The sequence below is a fragment of the Pseudopodoces humilis genome, chromosome 3 (assembly GCF_049639895.1).
Source record: "Pseudopodoces humilis isolate 2021_Gansu_Grassland_sample_001 chromosome 3, ASM4963989v1, whole genome shotgun sequence".
Taxonomy (NCBI): Eukaryota; Metazoa; Chordata; class Aves; order Passeriformes; family Paridae; genus Pseudopodoces; species Pseudopodoces humilis.
This window is the reverse complement of record NC_142202.1, coordinates 55,358,976-55,384,993: the sequence shown is the minus strand read 5'-3', so window position 1 is coordinate 55,384,993 and position 26,018 is coordinate 55,358,976. Positions and strand designations below refer to the sequence as shown.

At 41.7% G+C, this 26,018-nt stretch overlaps 1 protein-coding gene across 1 annotated transcript; it reads left to right on the top strand.

The window, feature by feature from the left end:
* The first annotated feature begins 1,135 nt into the window (after positions 1–1,135).
* On the top strand, positions 1,136–25,244 carry OPRM1 (opioid receptor mu 1). Its single transcript, XM_005518414.2, has 4 exons — positions 1,136–1,455; positions 16,097–16,449; positions 17,389–17,909; positions 22,989–25,244. The coding sequence occupies exons 1-4, from the start codon at positions 1,136–1,138 to the stop codon at positions 23,025–23,027; spliced, it is 1,233 nt and encodes a 410-aa protein (XP_005518471.2). The 3' UTR covers positions 23,028–25,244.
* Positions 25,245–26,018: the final 774 nt, after the last annotated feature.

Below are 26,018 nucleotides of genomic sequence, written 5' to 3'. Positions count from 1 at the left end.
CTTAGACTAAAATGCCGGGATTCTGCATCTTTCTCTTAGGTTGCAACTTGTTTCTTTTCTGCTTTTGTCATTACCACTCTTGAAATAGCGGGAGATGCTCTGCACAGGGTGAGCAGAATAAGTATGCGTCCATGATACGGCAGCGGGAGCAATCACTTTCCTGTGATGCCTACCTTGTCACTTTCCTGTTCACCAGGAGATACTTTTTCTGCCTTTCCAGGGATCTCTTCTGATTTCATTAGCAAGACAGTAAATGAGCCAAGTCCTAATAATCAGCCATCAGGCAGCCCTGAACCTCTGTAGTCATTTGGAACAACTGATCATGAAAAGGTGCTGGTGGAAACAAGCGGTGTGAGAATTAAGCACCCAGTAAAAACGAGTGTACGACTCAAGAGAACGGTCTTTGATGTACTTATCTGTGTTATCACATCCGATAACAATCAGACCAACATCTAGGGGAGAACATCCTTGGAGCTCTGAACAGAAGATCCTCTGAAAATCGTCAGGATCCATGAGACCCGAGTCATTTCCAAAGGACAATTCTGTTCACAACAACCCCTCCCAAAGCGTTGCCTTACAGTTCATCACATTTGATTACAAGGATCTGTTATCTCTGTAAACACTGAGGACATCGTTTTGCCAAGACCCCTGACTCACTACGATAATCAGTCGCGCACTGATCTCCTCTCTGCACCGGCAGTGCCAAGTCAGTCTCCCCCGGTTCTCTCTCCCCGGTGTTTGCCACCATACCTGTGGCGCTGGGGAAGGGAACATCTTAAGCTCTTTGCCTTCAAGTGCCCCCGGCAGGGGAGGGGAACACCCCCGACGCGCCGCCCGCCGGCCCGGCAGGTGCGCCCCTCTCGCCGCGGGGGGCGGCGGCCAGGGGCGCCCCCCGGCCGGGGCGGGGCGGCGGCGGGCAGCGGGCTCGGGAGGCGGCTCCCGCCGCTCCTGCGGACACGGCCCCTCCTCCCGGGCCCGCCCCTCCCGCCGCACACATGTGCCCGCACCCAGCGGCGGGGCGCGCCGTCGGGGCGGGCGGGCGCCGTCGCCTCCCCGACACCGCGGCAGCATCGCGGCGTGCCGGGCGTCCCTCGGGCTCGGGGAGCGGGTGGCCGCGCTGACGCCGCTGCGAGCCATGGCTGTCGCCTACCTGCTGGGCAACGGGTCCGCGCCGCTCCTCGCCGGCGCCCTGGAGGTCCCGTTCGCCGCCAACGCCTCCGCCTGCCGCCCGACCGGGCCGCCCTGCCCGGCCTGGGGCAACGCCTCGGCGGCGCTGGGCTGGAACCGCTCCGAGCCCTGCGGCAGTGGCAATGGCAGCGCGGGCGGCGGCGGGCCCTGCGCGCCCGCGGGCGGCGGCCCCTCCGTGGTCACCGCCATCGCCATCATGGCCCTCTACTCCGTGGTCTGCGTCGTGGGGCTCTTCGGCAACTTCTTGGTCATGTATGTCATCGTCAGGTGAGTGCCGCCCTGCCCCGCCCCGCAGCCCACGGCCGCTGCCGTCGGGGCGGAACCCCGCGCCGGGAGCCGGGACGCGGGACGGGGTCCCGGCGGGGATGCTGCGGTCCCGCTCCGCCGGGCAGCGCGCACAGGGGCACACTGCGGGCTGCGGACGGGCGCCGGCCCCCGCGGGAGAGGGAAGGAGGCTTTTGATAAAGAGCCGGAGCGGGCGATGGGGGGAGAGAAACTTGCGGTGGAGCCGTGAGGGGCGGCCGGTCCGACAGAACCCGCTGTGCGTCCGAGGGTGTTCTATGGACCCTCTGAGCTGCAGCACCTCTGCGAGCGGCTCTGGCCAACGGGGCCTGAATCCCGTACCTGTCCCCTAAGGAGCGAGAATTTAAAGGCATTGTAGCCACTGCCTGTGAGCGTGTACGGGTACGGGTTGGCACACGGATAGGGATGGTACACGGATAGCCTGCACGCATCCTCTTGTCTTCCATCCGCCTCTCCCAAATGCACGAACAAAATGTAAATGGTACCGCGGTGAAACGCTTCTCTGGCCGTGTTTGGAGATCCTCTGCCTCGTGTCTAGATCTGTATTTGTATATTGAAATACATTTATATATGTATAGACATACACGTGTATAAATACGTGTGCCGTGATCGCGACCGCTTTCCGTGATCCCGGCGTTCCGGCTGTGTTGCTGCACTTCGCAACTTTTTCACCCGCAAAAGAAAAAGCCCCAAAAAGCCCCCAGTGGGGCTGTTACGGGTCAGATCACGCGCGATAAATCCATTGCCCGTAAACGAGCGGAAAACGAGTGAGAGGGAGACGAAGGAGGCTCCCCGGCCGGCCTGGCAGCGGAGCGGAGCTGGGCGGTGGCTTCCGTGGGGGAACACTGCCACCTCCCGGGAGCCACGGGCCGGGAGTGGGACGGCGGGGCGCGACAGGACGGGGCCGACCGAGCTCGTGCCCTTCGTGCCTGCTCGTCGTTTCCAAACCAAGCATCCATTGAGCCCTAGAGCGCTCAGCGGGCGCTTTGAAGGGGGGAGACGGGGATGGCCCAGGGGCGCACTCCGTTCCTATCGAGGCAGCCCCAGAACTTCCAATTTCCCCCCCGTCTGGAGCGCCCGTTCTCCCTTCGAGCTCGGGGCTCCTCGAGGAATCGGGGCCGCAAGAAGCGGGGCTGTCTCTTGGCCTCGCTGGCAAACCAGCGGCAGCGGGCGGCTTTGTGGTGCCAGCTGTACAGAAAGCCGGGGAGAGGTGAGGGTGGCGGTCACGGTGGGGTGTTGCAGCAGGATGGAGGATGATTCCTTCGACACGCGTTAGGGATGTCACTGCAAAGCCTGTACACCTGGTGGGAACACAAGTAATACCCACCAGTGTCTCAGACTAGAGCAGTTCAGAAACCTTGTGGGTTTAGCTGTACTTTAGAGGGTGCATGAACAGAGCTGGGGAGATTCTCTTCTGTCTTGTGGTTTTGATCAGTCTGAAACTCAAGCTGTCTGTGAAGATTCATCTGCAGAAAGGCTTCTGAGTGGGGGCATGACTGCAATCACCATAGCAGTGCTGAATGCATTCCTCTGGGAGGAAAAGCAGATGCACAGTGTAACAGAGACAGGAGAGCTGTCAGCAGAGAAATATGCCACAGGTTGTCCCTGGAATTATGTATTTATTATCCTGGGCACAACCCATGCTAGGTTCATATTTCTTACAGTAATTAATTGAATTACACTTGCACCACAAAGCCAAATCGAATGAGGCACTTGTATTTAGATTTCTATCTAAAGAAAGCATCTTTCCCTGAGATCACAGCTTAGAAACAAAAGCCAGAAGCAATAGGCGAAAGCAAAAATATATTTTCCTTTTCCAGAGGAAAACGCAAATTAAGTGGCTTGTCCAAAACCATCAGCAATTTTATGGCAAATCCCACATTTCCTGTGTAAGAACAGCTTTTGGTATGATAGAATTCCTTCCCAGTTAATACCACGCAGGTGTTTAGCAATTGGGATGACAAGGAATTTACATGCTAATGGCTGAATAGGATCTGTGGCTTAAGAAGTATAAAAATACAGTCCCTTTCTGTGCTTCTCTGTAGGTGTAGTGTATCTGGTCATCAACAGAGGACTTAGTGATTTAGCTTGACAGTGTTTCAAATCATAGAATATGAACCTCTGAAATGGTGACCCTATGTGCTTACATTCATTCCTGGTATCCAACATAAGAGGCCAGAGTTTTTCTGGACTGAATTTGTCATCATATGAAACTCCCCTTCTTTATCTGCCTTTCCCATCATGCCTGCTCAGAAAGAACAAAACATTGAATTTCAAATTAATTGTGAGAGGAATTGAAGCTATTAAAAATTAAGATTTTTAAGTAATATTTGTACCTAGCTTGTCTTGAAAATACTAGGAATTGGGAGGTAGGCGCTTAGTTATTTGAAACTGTCCTACTCGCCTTTCAAAGTCCAGCCCTGGTGGAAGCAACAGTGACTTCAGATCAAGTGTGCTGCATGCTAACATCTCACACTTGGTTTCTTTGGAAATAGTTTTAAAATAATTATATCATCTTGTAAACATTATTACTCTTAAAATTTTTCCACAAGGCAAATCCAGGGGTTTGGAGCCAGAGCTGTGCAAGTGCCTGACACTATCAGTATCAGGGGACTATGACTATCGCTCCACAATGCCACCCTGCTGTCCCTGCTGGGGAAAGCAGAGATTAGAAAGCTGATATGTCTAAGGAGAAGTTAGAAATGTATTTTGATTATCAATGTGAAAAGAAGGCTCTTCGTGCAAAGGAGGTCCATGGATTTCCAATTTATACACATTACGTTATAATTGATGCATTCTCATCCACTCTCCTCATTCTGCCAGATGGTTTCTGTTCAGCTGAATGCTTTCATCCTTGAATTAATATTTACATGTTTGATATGTAGTGTGTGTGGTTAAACCTCATGTTACTTACACTGATCTGTTTCCTTTCTCAAGTACCAAAAAAATGCCTTCAAGTGACAGCAGTAGTAATTTAATAGGTTTTACTGCCAGCTATAAATTACCTGGTATCTGAAAAATGTGTAGATAATTTTTATTTTCTGTTTTCCTCATGTGCTCTGTTTAAATGTAAATTACTAATATGAACACAATGTTGTTATGGCTATATCAACAGCAAATGCTACTTCTAGCTGCTGCAGAGTACAACTAGACAGTGTACAATTAGTACCATGTGGCATTGAATTAATTTACACAGTAATCCAAAGGCTTTTCCAGCTTTCTCATCGAGTCGGTGTGATATTAGTCTCACGAGTAGAGTGGAAATAAGAATATGCCTTGTGATTTAGGCAATATGCTAGAAAGCTGCAGTAGATCCTAGATGAAAATCTTAAGCATTGCATGTCTGGAAGAGAGGAGTAGCTCACAGAAGCCCCAGTCCTCCACAATCCAAATTCTCTGGGAGAACTGTAATTCCACCAACAGCCGCTGAAGCCACTCAAGTTCAGAGTGATTCCTCATTTGTTTTGCTATAAATTTTTCACATATCATAAACAAAGGGGTCTCAGGTTCTCCACAATCCTTTGTAGAGGAAGGAAATGTCTTGTTTCATTGAGCAAATGATTGCACTGCTTCAAGGAAAACAAACAAAAAAAAAAGGCAAACAGGGAAAGAAGTCAAAGTCCTCTTTCTGAAATTAAGAGAAATCTTTCTGTGTATCTCAAAACCACCTCTTAATAGTGTTTTGAAAAAAAAGAGCTGTGACTGAAGCATCATCTAATCTGGAAAGACTGTTCAGCACTGAAAACTCTGGTTAGTTCAGCTGAGCTCACTCACAATTCAGGAAAAACTGTTTTATTAAGTAGGAGGGACTTAGAGTTGAAATTTATATTGTAGAAATAATTGATATCACCAGAGGGGTAAATATTCTCACACATGTGCACAAAAGTGAAGATTCTTTTTAGAGAGAAAAAATCTGAAAATTATCACAAATTTGAAAGTTGGTGAAAACAAGTGTTTCTAAAAAATAGGTTGTTTGCAAGGTGACATGGTTTTATGGATGCAGTTTGTAAGGTGACTTTCAGCATCCTTTTTAACAGCATAGGTCAGGGAGCTTAGAAACCAAGAAGTGCATAGAATTCCTGCTTTTCTTTCCTGTCCACAATCTCATGAACTTCTCTGCATTTGCACAGCATTGCTTGGGTGTGTATGTCCTGCCTGTTCCACTGACTGCAAAGGTTCCGCCCCCATGCTAAGAGCTGGAAGCCTCAGCAGCCTTATCCAGTCATGTCAATTATGAACTAATACAGCTCACAGCACCAGCCAGAGTAGAGCTGAGGGAGCACTGTTGGGCAGGAGCAGCAGAGGAGCTGAATTAAATCAGCAGCATAGCAAGGGGGTGACCTTCAGCATCCTGCCTTACAGAAAGGCAGGTGTCCCTGTTTGCATACTGTTTGTGAGAGAGTTTACTAACCTTTGCTAGTAGGTAAATGTTTAACAAGCAAGCAGCTCCCCTCCCTACCCCAAGATGAAGGAAAGCAGACAATTAAAATGGAATGTATGCCTTTATATTTTGTTTTTTAAATTATGATGAAGACATGATGAAAATTTGACCAAAAATACATGAGGTTGCAACCTGGGGGTAACACCCATCTCACTGAGGGAGCAGAGGCACCTGAGGGATGAGGGATGAGGGAGAGCTCTGCAGTCCCAGACTCATCTCCTCGCCCCAGTCTCAGTGAGCTCCTGCACACAGGACAGCATTCTAGGCCCAGGTGCACAGACCCTCTGGCTCTGCTAGTGCCTACCACCAGGCAGTTCTGGACAGAAAACAACCCTTCTCACTCAATTTGCCTGTAAAAAGCTGCTTGATCCCACTGTACTTTTCCTGGAGTGACATATGGTAACGACTCCCATGAAAAAACAGTGCTAAACACTGCCTGATTTTTTTTTTAAATTTCTTTATAGAAATGAATCAAAGGTTACCAACTTCTCAAGGCTTCAATAAGGGTGTAAACTATTGTATGCACATATTGCTTATATTATACAACTGTTAGCAAGCTAATGACTAATGAACTATTTAGCTAATGTGATCCTCAAGTACAGCTTTATTTCATTTTAATTTACAGTGTTTTCTCAAACCATCAAGCATAACTTTTGCTGAACACTGTGGATAACCTTTTATAACTTTCTTAAATCAAAAGGTGATATGTTTACAAAAATCTCAAACATAACATGATGCAAGTCCAAATGTCTCAGAATCATAGTTTAGTTTCCTAGCCTCTTTTCCAGCCATAGCCAGCAGCTGGTTTTTAGTCACAGAGTGGAAAAAATAGGGGCAACACTGTGATTATCCTTCTAATAGACTTTTAGACTGCAGAAAGACTCTGAGCTGCAGTTTGCATCAGCATTTATTCAGTAGCTTTTTGTGGAAATTTCTAACATGCAGCACTTCCCCCAAAAAATGAAGATCAAAAATAAGATTGGAAGAAGAAGGTCACAAAGATTGCTGCTGTTAAACAAAGCTGCTTCAAAACAAACATTTGAAGCATTTTTACTGATTATAACTTGGTTATTTTTAAGCTTAGGTGTTCTAAAAATGGTTGTTGTAGAGATTTTCATTAACAGACATTTTCAAAAAAATTATATATTTTCATGATGGTCCCAAGTGAAAACAAGTTTTCAATGCTTGGTAAGTCTCTTCAAAATATAAATCCACTCTTTTAACTATATTTTTTTAAAATCCAAAAGTAACTATTTTCTGAATCGTTCTGTTTAAGCTGAGCTAAAAGAAAGCTCTTTTTATAACCATTTGTGTCTTCTTTGGTTTATATGATGAAGTCTGGGTTTATGGTATTAAAAGTGGGAATATTATAATTATCTTTCAGAGACCCCTAGTCCCTTTTGGAAGTGGGCTTTTAATGGTGTTCACTATCAAGGAGTTCCACAGCTTAACTGAGCTGTGATAAGCATTCTCATTCATCTATTTAATGTTAAACACATCTAAATTTTATTTATATTTCCCTTTGAATTTACATGATGAAAAAAGTTACGAGATGTCACACCACAGCTAATCAAATAACTGTGAAGGACATGAAATAGATTTTTTTCCACCTTCTTACTGAGAAGTGTTCAATTATCAGCTATAAGATCTTGTATCTCAGCTCAAAATAAAACTTCAGAACAAAAATAAGTTTGTGTAAAATGGAACAATCTCCTCGTCGTCGTGTTTTGTGGAGCAGTTCCAACTGAGTGAAGTCTTTTTTAGAGGGGACAGAGAGCAGCCCTTGTCACCAATCTTCAGCCCTGGGATGTGCTGCCCATGTAGAAAAATCATCTAAGGAGCCAATTACCCAAATAATTCTCATTATATTGTGGTCTTAGTAACTCCCTCAGAGCCGCAGTTTCAGACACTATCTCATTCTTGTCACGTAGAGACTGAGTTCATGACTTCCAGTACTTCTGATCTGGTGTTCTCACATAACTGTGCTCTTCCTGTCATGCCAGCTTCCACCATTGCCTGCTTTCCCCTTCTCCCCACATCGTAGGCAAGCCTTCCTTCACATTTATTCTCTCTCTAGTTCCTTTGCCTCACCTCTGTTGCTCCTTTCCAGATCACACTCAACAGCTTCACCAGAAGATCTCAATCTCCTGTATGCAAGAGGCCATACCTTGTGTTACTTTGGTCTGTAGTGCCTGTGTATGGCCTGGCCTCCAGCCCCACACCACCTCCCTGCTGCCCTCTGGCCAGGGGGATGGATTGCCTGCTGTTCTCTACCACACCTTAAGGGATCTCACCTCTACTAGTGTTAAAACTGTCTTCAAAGGCTTGCCTGACAGCTTCCCTGCTGACCAGGGATATTTCATGTATAGTCCTTATCTCAGGTGATCAGTCTGCAGATCAGGAGGAGGGTACCAGCACCTGGAAACCAGACAAAGTAGCTGATAACTTGTCCCCTCTAGAAAAATGTCACCACAGTTATCAGAGGTGTAGTCAGCAGTTTTACTCTCCATCACACTTCCCTGAAGGCAGAGGGGGAAAAGTCAAATTGAATATACTGACAGTTCTCCTTTTTATGTCTTCCCAGCAAAGCAAAACCTTCAACAATAAGCATCTGCTGCTGGATACTGGCAATATATTGAAGTTAGCCTTTTTAGCACCATTGATTTATTTCAGAGAGATATGTTACACAATAACCATGAAAGCAGTGACCTTTATTGGAGACCCATATATGCCTCAGCACCAGGCAAACAGAGACTCAAATAAAAGTGGTTTGACAAACAGGCCAGATTAAGTTCTGAAATAATTGGCAGGTAATTTTCCCCCCATTCAACTAGGCTGAAAGGGAAGGAAGTGTACCAGCAGATGACTGTTTGGGCACTGGAGCATACTTATTCCTGTCATTTGTTTTTTATCATTAAGTTGCTTTTTATGATGTCTGGGAAAAGAAGAAGAAGTTAGGAGTTATGAGACATGGCAACATCTTAAGTATTTTTGTGGCAAGTGATATAGCTATACCTGTTCTTGACTGGTTCTTCACCCCTTTTTGAAAAAAAAAAAAGAATGCATCACATCAGCTTTATTTTGTATGTATTTCTGACAGGATATTTTTCACATTTACTTAACTTTAGAAGGCATAAAATTAATAAGAAATCATAAAATAATTACCTGTTACGACTACTGTGAAGTTTGTGTTTGTTCTGTCTGAAGTAATCTCCTTGCTTGTTAAGCCTCTCAGTCAAGGGAAAGGAGCAGCCTTCCTCCTGAAAATAGCTATTTTTCGCAAAAGAAAAAAGCTTGTTTTATTTTCTCCAGGTAGGGACTAAACTCACTGGCTCAAACTGAATAGCAGAAAGAGGACTTCTATATGATGCCTTTCAGTAGCAAAAAAAATAAAATCAGGAAGAGCCACAAAGACAGCAGCAAGTCATTTTTGTCCGAAGTCCAACACAGGAAAACAGGATGAGTCAGATGCCCTCACAACTCTCTTGGTGCCACATCGTTTCCCAAATGACTGGCACTGAAGTCTAAAGGTGACTCTGACTAAAAGGCTTTTGTTTAGCTCACCCTGTCTCAAAGCTGAGGTATGAGATAAGTTCCTGATGGGTTCTGAGTACAAGAAAAATGGCCTTGAGCTGGTGCTGCTTCCCAGGAGGTGATGTGCTCTGCTTGGTTCTCCTGCATCCTGTAAGCTGGATCTGCACATGCCTTGGCAGTGTCCTGATGAGAGGAAGGGATAAGCTGAGAAGTCAGAGAGGGAAGTAAACTTTGGTGACATTCTGGCCAAATCTCATTTGTGCTATGGAGGAGAATAAAGTGACAATAAAGTGAGAATAAAGTGGGAGAACAAATTGTTAGGGAGAAAGAGGTAGCAACTGAAGCAACTACAGTCCAGCAGTTCCCTGTCCTGTGCTCAGGTCCACACTGACCACATATACGCTCAGAAAATGGACGTTTCTTTGCCAGTGAGTGAAGAAAGGAGAGAAAGCTGCTCCAGGACAATGTATGTGAAGTATGACCAAGTATGTCTAATAACTCTTTGATTTTAGATCTACAGCACTCCCTCAGTATGTTATGCCTTGACAGTTAAGTGATGCCTAATATTTTTCATCTCTAATTAAACCACCGCGACAGATCACAGCAGTGACTGGGTAGCGCTGTGCTGTGCAAGGCTTTAACAGGAGGAAACAGCAGCTGCCTCTGTCTTTCTTAAAGGCAGTAAAAGCTTCCTCACGTCCCCATTTCACTTACTTTCCATGCAGGAAGTAAATGAGTGCGATGCAAATTGCACAATTCCATTGCAACCAAGTGTGACCTCTTTCGGCTATATTGTTGTATCTGTTCAAGGTTTTGTTTAGCTTTTCAATTTGTTGTTAGTTTGGTTTCGCTCAGGGCTTACTTGTTTAAATTACAGCCTTGTATAAGATCTCTTCAGTGGAACACACATCAAAAGGATGGCACCTCCAATCTGGGCAGCCTGACTGCCTAATAACCTATCAGGGTTGTGCACAAATTTATGGTGCTTGTAGCCAGACACAAAATTCAATGGCTTAAGGAATAAGCATTCAGAAGTACCCATGAATAAAAAAATCAAAGACTTAAGAAGTTTTCAAGCTGATTAAGTCATGTGCTTGCAGACAGGAAGGTTAGACATATCCAGAATATATATGACTTCAAAACTTTTAATAGGTTGCAGCCTGCCACAGCACATGTCACAGCAGTGGCTGAGATATATTATGGATCTTTCACTCTGTAGAGACCCATTACCATGGGAAGAAAAGAAAAGGATGATAAAATAGATGGACTTCAGTAAAGTCCATCATTTGAGACCCTTTAGCTTAAAGGTGCTTTCCAGAATGTGGCTTGAGAGACTTCATTTCAGTGTCAAATATTAAAACTGGATTGGCAGACAGAAAAAATTTTGAGGGTTTTTACAGACCACCTTGAATGTGTCATGGCTTTGTTCAAAGCTTTAAGGGCTCAAGAAAAATTGAAAGCACCTGATATCTCAAGAAAACATGTCAAAAAAGTCCCTTTTTCCTACTGTTTTTGAGTTGCATATGCAAGGTGCACCAGAACAATCATGGAGGAAAAAAAGAATTTAAATTGATTCAACTAGGCATACTTCACATGTTTTAAATCTTCCCACCCAAGGCGACCTCAACTAATCTAATGTATGCACATAATGATTCTTCATTTGTTTAACAAGTCATTTATGCAAGAAGAACATGAATTTGAAATGCTAACCTAATCTCCAGCATCAAGAAGAGCCGTGTCAGGTTGTCTGTATGCAAGACCTAACTGTTGGCTGTTGTTTCTTTCAGCAGCCAAACCATTTTTGAGAGTGACTGCTTTCTGCAGTGAATCTCCAGTGACTTAGTCCAGTTTTTCATGTATTTTGCGCTGAACTTAAACACAGATCTTGAAGTAGTCTTTGTCTCCAGATTAGCATTCTGAAGGCAAAACCTTGCACGCCTTTGTGTTGCTCAAAAGTAATTATTACCAGTCTGTCATCGACCAGCCCATTTCCTAAGTGCAAAAGACTGTTTCTGCTTTTCTCCTCATTGACGTTACTCAGAGAGGAAATTTTGCAAATCAGTTTGTAATGTTATGTATTACTCTCAGCTGCAAAATCATTATTATCATTATTATTATTATTATTATTATTATTATTATTATACTCTGTATTACACTGAGCTAAATGTGGACCTCTCTAGCTTCTTTGCACCAGCCCAGTGTCCAAGAATGCTGTAAAGCTGATCTGGTCCAGAAGGGCAGAAGGCTTTGGAGGAGAGGATAGCTCAGCAATCCACATGGATGTAAACCACTTGACCAAGGAGCAGCAGGGACACGACTACGTTAGTTGTTGTCCTGGTTTAGGGCAAAATTTGGGAGAAAACCTCCAGTGGGGCTCCCCCCGGGAAGCAAACCCACATGGCCCTTTTCTCCCACCCCCCAACCGGTTCGGGAAGAGATTTCTCTGAGAGAAGTGGAAAAAACCTGTTTATTTCACAGGCACAGCACTACCCAGCACAAAAATGAATGATACCACATTACAAAACCTCTCGCCCTTCAGAAGAGATGACAAACTTCAGAGGGTCTCTTTCCTGTGGGTGTTCGCTCTGTTATCAGTCCCTCTGGCGCTGGAAAATGCCGCTGCCCAGGCTGGGCTCCCGGTAGTCCTCGGGTGCAAGCTCCCAGTGCTCCCCTGAGTCCCCAGTCCAGAGCAGGTTCGATTTGTTTCAGAAAAGGGAAAGAAAACAGTCCAGGAAGACCCCTCTGCTCCGGCTAGTTGGAAAGCCAAGGCGATCTGTGTCTTGTTGTCTGTCTGTGCTGTAGTCAAAACTCCCGATGCGGGGGGAGCCAGTACAGTCTCTGATAACAGACTCGATGCTTCTTTTCCACTCACTTTTACTCTGAGATGGAATTTTAAGAATACAAAACCTGTGTCTGGGTTAGGTGGACGAAAGGGGATACAATTTAACATCATAATCAACCCAGGACAGTTGACTACAGTAGCAGTATACAAACTCTGAGGCTTAAATAAAGTCTGATACAAACTAAAGATTTCATTAAATTTTAAGAAGCTCAAAAGAAGAGACTCCTAAAAAATATTTGAAGGTAGTAACTAAATTATTGGAGAGGACAGGCCAGAAACAGGGCCTTGGAAGGTATCTCACATTTCTCCTGTTACATGAGAAGTGGAAGGGAAGGTGCTCCTGGCTCCTGTCCAAGGTGCTGTTACGCTTGGAAGCTGGAGTCTCTCTGAGGTTAATCTGGTGTTCTTTTTGGTTTACAAGCTACAGGGGGCCCGTGGGCTGACAGTTGAGGGATCCATTTCAAGACTTTCTATTAATCCTTGAATGCTAGGAACTTGGTGACTATCTGAGTTGAATTCTCACTCTTTTCTCCATTGCTTTTTCTTATTCCAAGCAAATCTCAGTTGAGTGCATCTGTACAGCTCAGGTCTTCAAACTTGAAGTCTACTTTAAAGCTTTGTAGGATTGAAGTTAAAGACAAGGCTGAGCTTTCCCTAAAAAATTACAGACATAAAGTATATTTTTACTGTTGTAAACCTGATTTATTATCTGCTATTACCAACAAAACAACAGTTCATAAACAGGTATTTTATGATACAAAACTTGCACTGAGGAGTTAGATGGGTTATACTAGTAGGTGCCAGTATTATAATGAGCATAAATAATTTGAGTATATACCAAGAGCAGTATTGCGCTAAATATTCACAAAAAGCCCCTGAATCATCACATTCTATTAGTCTTTTTGTTACAGAATTGTAAAATAAAAGGCCACCCAAAGCCAACTTCTGTCTTCACTTGTAACACTGCTCATTGTCATGCAAAATTTAATACACTTCATGTTTCAGATGCTGAAATTTCAATGTAATCTAAATACCACTATTCAGATTTTCATGAGTTTGCAATTAAGGTTTTTTTGCTACTCATCTGTTAATTTTTAGATTCTCTAATGAGTTTGAATGAAAGTGTGAAAGCAGTGTCTTAAAAGATTGCATTTATAAATTTTGGTATTGCATTAAAAATGTTGTTATTACTAATTCCCTCTCAACTGTAGAAATCTCATCACATACACATCTAAGTCTGGATAATGGAAATGTTTGTTCTGCTTGTTCCAACAGGTAGACTGGTACCTTAGTAAAAAGTGTAATAACAGCTAAGATCAAGACTTTGAAAAGCTCCATTTTGATTGACTGTTACTTCTCATGTTGTTAAAATTACGTTTAATCAATTGCTTTGGTATTTATTTGTTCATGCCAAAAAAATAATCCTGGTGACACTGGTAATCTACTTATTTGGAAAAATATATGTTTTACAAAATGTACCTTGCAGAAATAAGCCCCTTATAAAATCTTCAAATATTCTGTACAGAGAAACGCCCAAATCCCATAGAATTCACTGAAAAGAATGCTGTAAATTTCAATAGGTTTTTGTTGATTAGGCAGTTGTGGAGGTAAATCTATCTCCATAAGAACTCTGCTTCTATTCATTGTAAGAACAGCATGATTAGAAGTACAAAGATTACAGAGTACATCAAGCAAAACCCTTCATTGATAGTCTTTTAAGGCCATTAAACAAAGTAAGTCCAAGAACTTTTAAACTTAAACTGACAATGAAAATTAGATAGCAAAACTGAAAAATATGTAGCATTTAAGTGGAATAAGACACATGCCCAGTGAAGAAACTTTATTCTACTCTGTTCTATTTATTCAGAGTGTTTTTCTGTCTATCCTCTGTCATGCTAACCTGAAAGTCATTTACATAATTGGTTGAAGGTTTGGGCTTTTTTGCTGTATCAATCATTCCTTTTAAATCATAATGGCTTTAATTACTGATAACAAAGCTTTGTCATTATTATCTGATACAGATGCAAGACAGACTTGTCCCAGCATCACCTGTGATGGCACCAGCACTGAGCAGCTTTCATTCCCAAGTGTGCTTTCTTGTTCAGCTGTAAAGCAGGCAGGCAGTCATCTTTGGTCTGAGCAGGGATCAGCAGCTCGAGTGAGGGCACAGAATCCTCGTCAACTTTGCCTGTTTGTGCAGAGCTGAGAGCCACTTCCCCTCTGTCACGGTCCCTGCCCGAGCAGATCAGGTGGGAGCAAGCTGGATGTGTCTGCTGACAGCACAATCAAACCTTCAGGTTAGCTCTGGACACTCCTTCAGCTACTCCTGGATATCTCAGACCTTTGGAGAGGCACTCATTTTGATAAACCACAGGGCTTAGTACTGGATAACAGTAAAAGCAAAATATAAATGTTGCTGCTTTCATTCTCAGCTGGAAGATTCTTCAGCAAATTGCCTGAGAAATACTTTCTCCTCCCTCCAAACAGTTTTTAGACCTGTAGCTTTTATTGTGTACCTCTCCCACACTGTAGTTCTGTACATTTTTTCCAATTTCCAGAAGAGAGAGTTGTAAATGCTTGCAGCATTTACCTCCTCCTATATTAGTTACAAACTTGTTATATAAATGGAGTAAGAAAAGTTTTTACAGAACTTTCAGAATATGGAGTTTATTTCCAACTTGAAAGCATCATATTCAGATTATACTTTCTCACAGCAGCAGTCAAGATAGAGTTTGGATCTACTTGAAAATCTGTTTTTAAAAACCACCTTACATTGAAATTAGGATTGTTAGTGTCTTCTCATGCACAGTGCTAAAAATGAGAGAACAGATCCAGTACCAATGACTTAAAATGTTCATCATAAAAGCTTTCTAGGTCCATTCAACATGAAGTCTGCATTTCTGCACACCCTACCAAAGATATGTTCCAAATGCCCATTCCCTACACAATTGGGATTTTTTGCAACTGACTCATGTTCTGAAGAGATCTAACTCAGAGAGATAAAACCCATGATATAGTGTATTTTATCTTTTTTGGTGTATTTTATCTATCATTTTGTCTTCCCCAGCAGGTTCCCCAACAGGTCTTTTGAAATGAGCTATTCCTCTTGAAAAGCATTCTAAAAATTGTAAAATACTCAATCAAACACTCTTGTTATTAGTTTTGCAGAAATGGAAGGAAGTTTCATCAAAAGAGCAAGCCATCTGCCCTCCCAAAATCCAAGCAGTCACAGGGCCCAGCAACCTCAGCAGCAATCAGGGAAGCATGGCCAGGAATATTACTTAAATGGAAATGTTTTTTGTACCACTGCAGAAGTACAGCATCCACAGAAAAAGTGTGTCTCAAGTGTTGCCCACTTAGAATGACATTACTTCTCCACAACCTACAAATAAATTCTTTATTTCTACAGAATGAATTTATTAGATAGACAGATATTTGGCATGACATCAGCAGGTACAGAAAATCTATCCATGTAGATACCAGTATCTGATCTATTAATACACAACTTTTTCAGCTTCTCAATTCTTCAGCATCTATAATACTGTTTCTTCTACATGTATCTTTTCCTTCTGCATGAGTTAAATTAACCTTTTCTTCCTTACACCCTTTAGCTGATGTCTCACTGAACTGCCAACCTGTAGGTGAATCATAGCATGGTCGTTTGGTTAAAAGCAGAAAATGTGATCTTTGGCAGTATGTAACACATTATAGATAATGCACTGAATTGAGTTTTATATAACAATGTCAGTTGTGGTCATTCACATCCTCTGCCAATTTTTTTTTTCTAGGTACACGAAAATGAAGACTGCCACCAACATCTATATTTTCAATCTTGCACTGGCAGATGCCCTAGCAACAAGTACTCTGCCATTCCAGAGTGTGAATTACTTGATGGGAACCTGGCCATTCGGTACCATCCTTTGTAAGATTGTTATATCCATAGACTACTACAATATGTTCACCAGTATCTTCACGCTCTGCACCATGAGTGTGGATCGCTACGTGGCCGTTTGCCACCCAGTTAAGGCCCTTGATTTCCGTACTCCCCGAAATGCCAAAATTGTCAATGTCTGCAACTGGATTCTTTCCTCTGCCATTGGCTTGCCAGTTATGTTCATGGCAACTACTAAATACAGGCATGGTAAGTCTGGCTTTCATTCCTAAACTGAGTATTTGATATTTAAACTCCTTTCTGCATTGTTTGACTGTGGTGTAGAGGCATTGAATTAACTTCTGACTTCCAACCTGTGTAAAGCAAGTATCAGTGCAAATGAGCCCCTTCAGCAATTTTGCATCTGGCTGTAGTTGACTAGACAAGAAGTGCATGTGATCTGACTTTTACAACAAGCAGCTCCAGCAGCTTCTGTGGGTCCATGCAAGTCTTGCTGTCCCACTCAGTTACTCTAGTGTTTGGAAAAGCATCTGTGCCTGCCTGCCTTCTGCTGTGGGGCATTCTGCATTGCCCTACAGCACAGGAGCCTGTGCTTTACCCAGGATACTCCCACTGGGAAGCTGGCAGTCGTAGATATACGTTACACCCTGTCCAGCAGGACATGATACACGGCAGAGAGCACTTTCTGGACCACTGGTGCTCTAAAGGGGCAGTGACAGCATGTCACCATAAATCCAGACCCTCCACAGCGCATAGTTCCCAAGCGTTGTGTCATTCTCTTCCCCTCTGCCCTGAAATACCCAAACTCTCAGCATATATGGTGGCTTAACAATCTTCCTTCTCACCATGTTTTATACTTAAAGTGGAAATGAGTCAAAGTTTAAGCATTTATGACAATTCAGATCTCTTCCTTGTTTGGTATACATAAAATTCCAAGCCATAATTTGCAAAAGAGAACATGTTAATTTGGTTTTGTTTTCCTAACTCACGCTTCATGCCTGTTTTGCAGCACTCTATCCTACCAATGTTTATGCCAATGACAGGTCACAGATTGCTTCATTTTACATGTTTACTTAGGTGTAAAGTCTTTGTATATTTAATTAAATTATATTTAATTAAAGAAAGGTTTAAAGAAAAGGAAATGAAAACTGACCTGCATGTTCTTCTCTGCTGTTTTCTTTTCCTCAGGCTCAATTGACTGTACACTTACATTCTCCCACCCTGCTTGGTACTGGGAGAACCTCCTGAAAATCTGTGTGTTCATCTTTGCCTTCATCATGCCAGTCCTGATCATTACCGTGTGTTACGGGCTGATGATTTTACGCCTGAAGAGCGTCCGCATGTTATCCGGCTCCAAAGAGAAGGATAGGAACCTGCGGAGAATCACAAGGATGGTTCTTGTGGTGGTGGCAGTGTTTATTGTCTGCTGGACTCCCATCCACATTTATGTTATCATTAAAGCCCTGGTCAACATCCCAGAAACTACTTTCCAGACTGTCTCCTGGCACTTCTGTATTGCTCTAGGGTATACAAATAGCTGCCTTAATCCAGTCCTTTATGCATTCCTAGATGAGAATTTCAAAAGGTGTTTCAGAGAGTTCTGCATCCCCACTTCCTCAACCATTGAGCAGCAAAACTCCACCCGAGTCCGACAAAACACTCGTGACCATGCTTCCACTGCCAACACGGTGGACAGGACTAACCATCAGGTATGACTAGCAGTGGAGATGTCATCTCTGGATCCAGGCCAGCCGCTTGGAGATGACATGTGTTCCGAACTTACCACTTACACTGATCTGTAGCTTTTGGAAGGTCTGAACACTTTCAAGGTTATATTTGAAACTGGTGTATGCATACACAGAGACCCCAGTCCTGCATGGTGCTAGTTGTTCTCTGCCCTGCTTGATGCTCAGAAGCCAAGGGCTCTAAAGGGTACCTTGAGTGACTGGGTCCAGCGTGCATGCATGTACAAAGCACAAAAACAGTGTTTCATTTGCAGGATGTTTGCAGCAGGTTGAAAATTAATCACAGATTTCCTGGTACAATACTCCTTGTCTGAGACAGGAGTGGCTCATTGCTACAATGAATAAAAAGATAAAAAACTGTGCTTGTTCACTTTTGATTGATGTACAAAGAAGGCCTACCTGGCCTTGTTTGTCCTGAAAGTCATGCAAGAAATAGACCTTGTCTACATGCAGTTCTTGTGTCATATAATTATGTGGTGAATAAGGTGGAGTTAGAAGTGAGTGTGTGTATACATATATATATATATACATAAACATATATGAAAATATATACACATGTGCTAAATGCAGGTGTGCCATTTTGCCATTTCAGGCATACAAACAAAATACCTTTTCCATATAGAAAAAGCCTTTAAGAAGTAGGAAGTTTATGGCACATCAGATAACAAGAGTTAGTTTTGGGTTTTTTTATTCAGCCTATTTTTGGGTAGTTTTTGCAAAGAAGCTCTTCCATACATGTTCAGTATCCATGGTCCCATGCTTAGTCTTGAGAATTTCCAGGCTCCAGCTCAGTAAAACATGAAAGCAAATCTTAACATTCATGGAATTAGTTCAAGCACATTAAAAGCACTAGAAGAAGTTTGAGTTGTCTCTGTAATTCTTCAAAAATAAGAGCAAAAGGCATGAGCCTGGTTCATTCCTCGCCATATCACCTTTCAGCAATATACGTGGGTTGCTCATGCAACAGTTTCTCACCGCTGCCACTTCAGCCACAAATTGGCTGCCTCCTTGAGGTGCAGAGCTCAGTGGCTTCTTGTGAAAGCAGCTGCCTGCCTGACACTCAGCTGCTGCCAGATAGCCCAAATAAGAATATTCCCATCTCCAAGGAGACTAAAGTAATTGCACCAGAAAGGAGGGAAGTCTAAATGGAGAAGGGCTAAAGCGAGAAGCTTTATCAAGCATCAACAATTGGTATTGTTCACCAGTGTCTGATTCATACATGCCAAACTGTGGCCTGTGAAATCAGCACCTGCTCAGTCTAGTGGTGAAGCAGAACGGCCAAACTTGGCATAGGTGCACATATGTATGTATGTATATAGGAATGTATGTTTTTATATATCTGTAGTAAATACTAGGTGTAGCAAATTACTACATTCATCTGTTAATAATGCATTTGTAATCCTCAATTGAATCAAATTTGTGCATGCAATGACAGTAAGATTGTATTTCTGCCTAGTACAATTCCAGCTTTTTAGAGTGCAGTGTCTATTCACCCATTTTCTACATTTAGTTATATATCTTTATATTACTTCTAGATCTGTAGCCACCTAAACTTCTACCCATAGAAAAGATTAATGTGGTACTGCCTAGAGGCTGAGTGGAATAAAATCTGTTTCCCTGAGCACTGAACAAGCACAGAATGGAAGGTGATGTTTCCCAGAGAGATGTTTCAGCCTACACCACCAAGAGAGACAGCCTGCTGGGGCAGGGATGGAGCAAGCAAGCGAAGTGATCTTGAGAGTGGCAATAAGGAGGAAGCTAGTCCTAGAGTTGGGTTCTTTGCTGGTTAGGGTTTGAGTTTTTTTTTTCCTTCAGGGAACAGTGATGAAATAAATTAGTTAAGAAGAAATAAAGCATATGTAATATGAAATAAAGAGAAGGAAAGGGAAGGACACTGAAGGGAAAGAGAGAGGAAGAATGCTGAGGAGAAAGGAAAACATAAGGAATGAGGTGCAAGTGAGGCAGTAAGGATGGAAACTGAAGCAAAGATCCAATCTGCATGGAATAAAAAAGGTGTATTCAGAGCTGGAAGAAATTATTTGACTACTTTGGTAGTTCTTCCTAGCAAGTAACCATCAATTTTCCCCAGAGCCAGGGAGAAGAAGACAGCACTTGGTAGCTCAGGTCCTCACAGGTGGATGGATAGATCTTTGCATGTTCAGGTGTTTGAAAGACTCTGAAGTGGCCAACTCCACTTTGCTCACCACCATCCCTGCAGTCCTTGCTTTGACAGCTGCTGATGCTGCCATTGGTTTATTTCTGCCAGATGTGCTCCCTGAATGCTGACCTGGGCCTTCTCCCTGGAGTTCAGCTCAGCAGCTGTTTGGTACAGTCATTCTCACTCTTCACAATTTCTATAGAATGCATTCACAGCAAGACATGTTCAAAGCTTAATATTAAACTTAATTTATCTTTTTTCTCCAGCAAACATTTCTGTAAGAGACATTTTTTGATGTCTGCTTTTATCAGAATGAGAGACAAGATTGCCGAACTAATCTACACTAAAAGGGTTCTCTGGAATAGTAACTACAAGCGTAATACCTAATGTTTTTATATTATTATTTTAAACACAAAAAAGCCCTAGAGTGAATGCAGCTTTAGCTCTCAGAAAAGAAAAAAGAAAATAAGTCCTCAGACAAACCAGTATTTCCTCAGACGTTCTGAGGAAATTCTTTTCACAGGTAAGTGCTTTCTGTAAAAGAAAGTCTAGCTTGTGTATCTATTGATTGAAGACTGACAAACTCTTTGTTGTATGGACAAGCTCTTGGCATTTGGTATGAATTCTAATTTCAAGGCTGTGTCGTACTTGGCACACTTCATATAATTTTCAAAGAAACAGATGTTCTACAAGTTGTTTTTATGCCAAGTGAAAATTTGTTTCTCTTGCTAATGTTAATGAGAACTACAAGGTTCAATCACATAAGGCCTAACACTCTTAAAGCATTTAAAAGCACTTAGAATTAACGCTCTTAAGTATTTAAGTTGTTGGATGGAAACAACAGTGTCTTCAATGAGTTCAAAAGCACCAACAGGAAATATCTTAAATATTCATATTATTCTAAGTTAATATAATGACCTTTGGTCTGCTCTGTGGTTCTTTGGCATTACCAAAAAAGTCTAGATTAAGTGCTTATAGTTTTCAGGAGGGTTTATGCAATCTTGTAAGTGCATTTGCACAAGAAGGAGTGATGTAATCCTGGGGAAAAAAAAAATTGCTTGAAAAGCAAAACTGCTTTCTTTGAACTTTTCTCTATGACCAAGTATTGGCAGGGGAGGGGAATGAAGGACCAAATAGTAGCTTTTGCAGATGGCTGAGGGTTTTTGATGTTGTTGACATTAATAGATTTGTATCAAAATCTTGACAAAGATAATGAAATAACTTTTACTTCAGATGCTTAAGAGTCTCTGCATCAATTTATCTCTGAGATTAAAAGAAGGTTTAATTTTTTTAAATGTTAGATAAATTGGTAGTTATTTTCCCCTGAAAACTAAGTTTTTACTAGTAGCCATGTGTTACAACAAAAAAATCTTAAATAATTAGGGAACTGGATTGTTAGTAATTAAAGAAATCTGAGAAATTTAATTTGTTTCAATGGATTAGTTCCTTTGTGACCCATTTTTATAGGTGCTTTTATAGCAGCTTCACCTGAATGTATCCAAGCAACTAAGCAAATTATGTATAGGCACATCTTCAGGACTATTTAGTTATCCTGTGTGTAACTCTTCTTTTCAGTTTTAACTTCTGATGCTTTCTTGTCTACTACTGAAATGTCTAAATGCCTTAATGGAAACTGCAAATCCTCCCCATATTCTGAAAATGAGGCCTCAGATGCATTCAGTAACAAAAGGCTCAGCCCTGAAAGCTTTGCCTTTACTGCCTGGATTGGCAGACACATGTAGAAATAAAAAGGATACTGGATTTGAGAAAAATGTTTTAAGTTAAAACAAGGAAAAATTGAAAGCTAGTTTCACTTTGATTAAATAAATGAAGTGTTTTCTTACTTCTTAATTTTCCTTATGCTATATGACTGTAAACAAATATAGGGAATGCTGGTGGTTCCTGTTGCAGAAACATGAAAAAAATGGGCAGCTTCTTTGGCAGGTTCCCATCTACCTGTATTAACAGAGAATGGCCTTCCTGGGTATTTTTAGAAAATTAATATATCTCCTTTGTGAATTATACTGTATTTCAATAATAATTTTCAAGTACTGGTTCCTTTAAAAGCCTATTTCTGGCAAGATAGTGACATCCATGAAACACTTGTCTAAGTTCAATAGATCCTTAAAACTGGGCTTTCTTTTGTAGCTGGTATGTGTTGATATGGGCTCTTTGTGAATGTCCAGGCTTCATCTGTGCCTCTGCTTTCCATTCTGTAAACCCTTGATTTGCAGTGTCTCCCACCAAGCTCTCAATGGGTTCTGGTAGAAAATTTGCTGAGCAAAGAGGGTTTGCATTCTTTCAGGACATGCCATGCAGTAAGCAGGTTTCCTTGATGAAAACATCCGTAGTGCTGCCATGCCTGCATGCAAGTAGGACTCAGCAGGGAGACTGGGGACATTCAGGGCTGAGAGGCTGCTGTGTTTGATGGCTGATGTAAGACCACCTCACACAGAATTTAAACTAGACTGTAACTGAAAATCCAAAAGTTAGACACTGTTCTGATATAAGCACAGAATGTATTCAACTAAAATACTAATTCCCCTGTAACTGCTGCAGAAAGAATACAGAAAGGGAGTGAAATTTTTCCATGCTTGTGAAATTCATAGAGAGTTCCACCCTAGAAAGAGAATAACTGGTTCTATATGAAGCATATTCTAATTCTAATTCAAATTTCAGACCTACTAATATTTCTTTGTGATCATTTCCTCTGTCGCTTCATGGCAAAAGCATACTCTTGCCTTACTCTGGGCTATGTGCTTAGCTTTCTACATCAGGAGTGCAAATGGGAAATCAATTCCTCCTAAAAAAAACACACGCACAAACTTGTGGGTGGGAAGATATCAAGCAATTGTTCATTGTATTTGCAATTTCTTTCCTTTCAGTTGGAACTTCAAGAAGCTGAAACTACTCCACTGCCGTGACAGGGTCTCCTGCTGCATGGCTCTCAGAGCAGTTGCCACTGCCACAGTGTGCTAGTGGGAACATGTAGGATATGCTTTCCCTCAAAAAAATACCACAGAGGAAAGTGCCTGCTTTTCCAATCTGTCAAAAATTGCTTCTGCAGCACATCTGCATTGCACATAACAGAAGCATGAGATGTAACAGCGAGCAGAGCCAGGAGGTACCGGGGCCTTCCCGGCTCCCGTGTTCGCGGCAGTCCTGCTTGCCAGGAGCACATACATTAGTCTAAAACAAAGCTGCTGTGCCTGTAGCAACCTGGCATTCCCTTGGTAAGTCACAGTGCTGTTAAAACAGGTTGGAAACAAAAATTCAAAGGCTAGACAACTATAGTTTGAAAAATAAGGTGAGCTTTTGAGGATGGAAAATAATGGGATATGAAGTTGTAATACTGTTGAGTACACTCTATTTACTCTTAAAATTTATCTGTTGAGGTGTTTTCTGTGCAGGTTATTTGCGTGCTGAGGTCTCACGAGGTCATGTAGAAAAACACATTTGTAGTTCAAGAGGACTTCTCTTGCGAGGGTTGCGTGTTCTGCAGTTTCAAAGGAAAATTTTTTTCAGTGATCCCATAAAAAAAAAACAAACCCCACATCCACACTTCATCTTCTCCTTCTAGTTCATATATATTAAAAAAAGATTTTAAAATCAAAACAACGAGCTATCACTTTTTCTAAAAGAGATGAGTAAATTAAAGTATTCTACATTGTTACTGATTGTCAAATGATCCCCAAAACAGCATATATTAACATAAATTTCATTGTGAATAAAAATGTAGCTATAAGCCTGTCAGAGCTTGCACAGGCTGATGATGTCTTCTCTTTCAAGTAGTTTCTCAAATTTCAGCTGCTCTGTCAGCAGCATTTTCAGTTTGTAAGTAAACGACAGCACCTATGTGAAGTAATTGGAGCAGTTAATGCATTAGACTTTTTAAAAAAAAAAAATTTAAAAAACAGTTTGCTAGACATCTATTTTTTCTTAACCAAACACATAGTATGTTTGCTTTTCTAGTTTACATGATACAGTCTGCATCTGCATTTTGTGTTAGCTGCTAAAACACATTAAGATTTCAGGAAGAAACATTGTGCTGCAGCAAATGCCTTCTTAGCTGTTTTCTTGTATGAAAATTAGAAATACCCATGTAGATAACTCGTGGTGCAATGGTATTTTCTAGATGTTGTTTGTTACTTGCTTTGTAAATAAATCATCAGTAGTTAACTGGGGGGAAATGTACTTTGATGAATTTAAGTGTATTCTGAAATACAACTATATAGAGGAGGTTGGGGTTTTTTTTGTCTCTTTCTTTTTGCAGCAAAAATTTATTTCTTATTTTCAGTTGTTAAAGTCTGTGTATCAATGAGGTTATAATGTGAAATTGTTTCTGCCATAGACTGCATAATAAAGATTGAAGACCAAATCCTTGCAAGTTGTAAATTAAAGGATTATTTGGGTTTCATCACTGTGTTGCAGCTAAATATGTAGCCTATATATCAGCAGAATATAAAGCTAGATATAACAGAAGTGCCTTAATTTTTTTCTCTTTCTGTTGAAAATTCCACTGTGTGGTCATATAGATTTATGTTTAATTTTTGTGTTAGTTTAGCTGTATCACCTCATAGGCATCATTAAAGCTTAAACCAGAATCATCACCATTCTGAGAAGTTTTGCATCTAATTTCTAAACAACATAAGATAGGCAATTGGAAGAAGTTGATAAATTGTTTTGCACCACACAGCAATATTATTTAAATAAGAAAACCAACATAGAATAAATTAGATTTAAATGGACTAACATCCTATGACATTATTACCTGATGGATTCAGAGCAGCCTGACATGCTCACATACAACAATCAAATAATTTTAAAATATTGGACGAATATTTGGAAAGTCTTAACTGATAGACCAAAAACATATTTAAGTGAACTTAAGATCATAGTTTTGTGAGTAGACAGAAGTTCAGCTTTCACAAAATTTACATAATTCATTGAAGCCATTATTTCTTCTTTACTTTGCATGAAGCACACAGGCAAAATACTGTGACTTGCCAGCAGACAGCCAAATATTTTCAAGGACATTTTCTGTTTCTGCAGTCCAACAATTGAGAAACCTGACTGTAAATATGTTTAGCAGTAATAATGTAGCCTTGATTGTTTAAGGATATGAGGAAGTAAATTTTATCAGCAGAGCACTAGCAAAAAACTAAGAAAAATGTATTTTTTTCCATAAGGCTTTAATGTTCATTGGTAGTGCATTGCAGTAAGTACAAGTATTATTATACAACTTCTGTATCTGCATTGTAAACCTTTAATAAAAGTGGCTGTTTCTTGTGGATTTGCACTCAACCCCACTGTCGGTGTTTGTGGTGAAAACATTAAATAGCCCTGATCCCAAACCGACCCCTGAGGGAGACCATTTGTCAGCAATGCCCATCAGGACACTGAACCTTAGACCACTGCTCTTTGGGTGTGGCTGTCCAAGCAGTTTCTCATCTATTGAGCAGTCCACCCATCAAATACATACATGCCAAATTTAGAGAGAAGGATATTGTGGGAGACCATGTCAAAGTCTTACCTGTGTCCAGATAGATGACACCCCAACGCCCTTCTCTAATTCACTGATGTAGTCACTCCATTGTAGAAGGCAAGGTTGGTCAGGCGGGATTTCCCTTGTTGAAGCCAAACCGGCTGTCCCAAATCACCTCCAGGTCCCCCATGTGCCTTGACATAACTTCTAGGAGTTCCTTGATGTTCCCAGACATGGAGGTGAGGCTGATACCTTGTTTCCCAGGGGCCTCCTTTCCACCCATTTTAAAGGCAGGTGCAATGTTTCCCTTTTTCCTATCACCTGGGACTACACCTGACTGCCATGACTTTTCAAATGTGATGGAGAGTATCTTGACAATTGCATCAGCCAATTCCCTATTTATTTGAAGGAGTCTCTATATAAGGGAAGA

What these genes read in the sequence shown, in the direction of transcription:
- OPRM1 (XM_005518414.2), top strand. Translation starts at nt 1,136, where the DNA reads ATGGCTGTCGCCTACCTGCTGGGCAACGGGTCCGCGCCGCTCCTCGCC. An exon ending in AACTACTAAATACAGGCATG is followed by an intron (nt 16,450 to 17,388) that starts GTAAGTCTGGCT and finishes TCTTTTCCTCAG; the next exon opens with GCTCAATTGACTGTACACTT. An exon ending in TGGACAGGACTAACCATCAG is followed by an intron (nt 17,910 to 22,988) that starts GTATGACTAGCA and finishes CTTTCCTTTCAG; the next exon opens with TTGGAACTTCAAGAAGCTGA.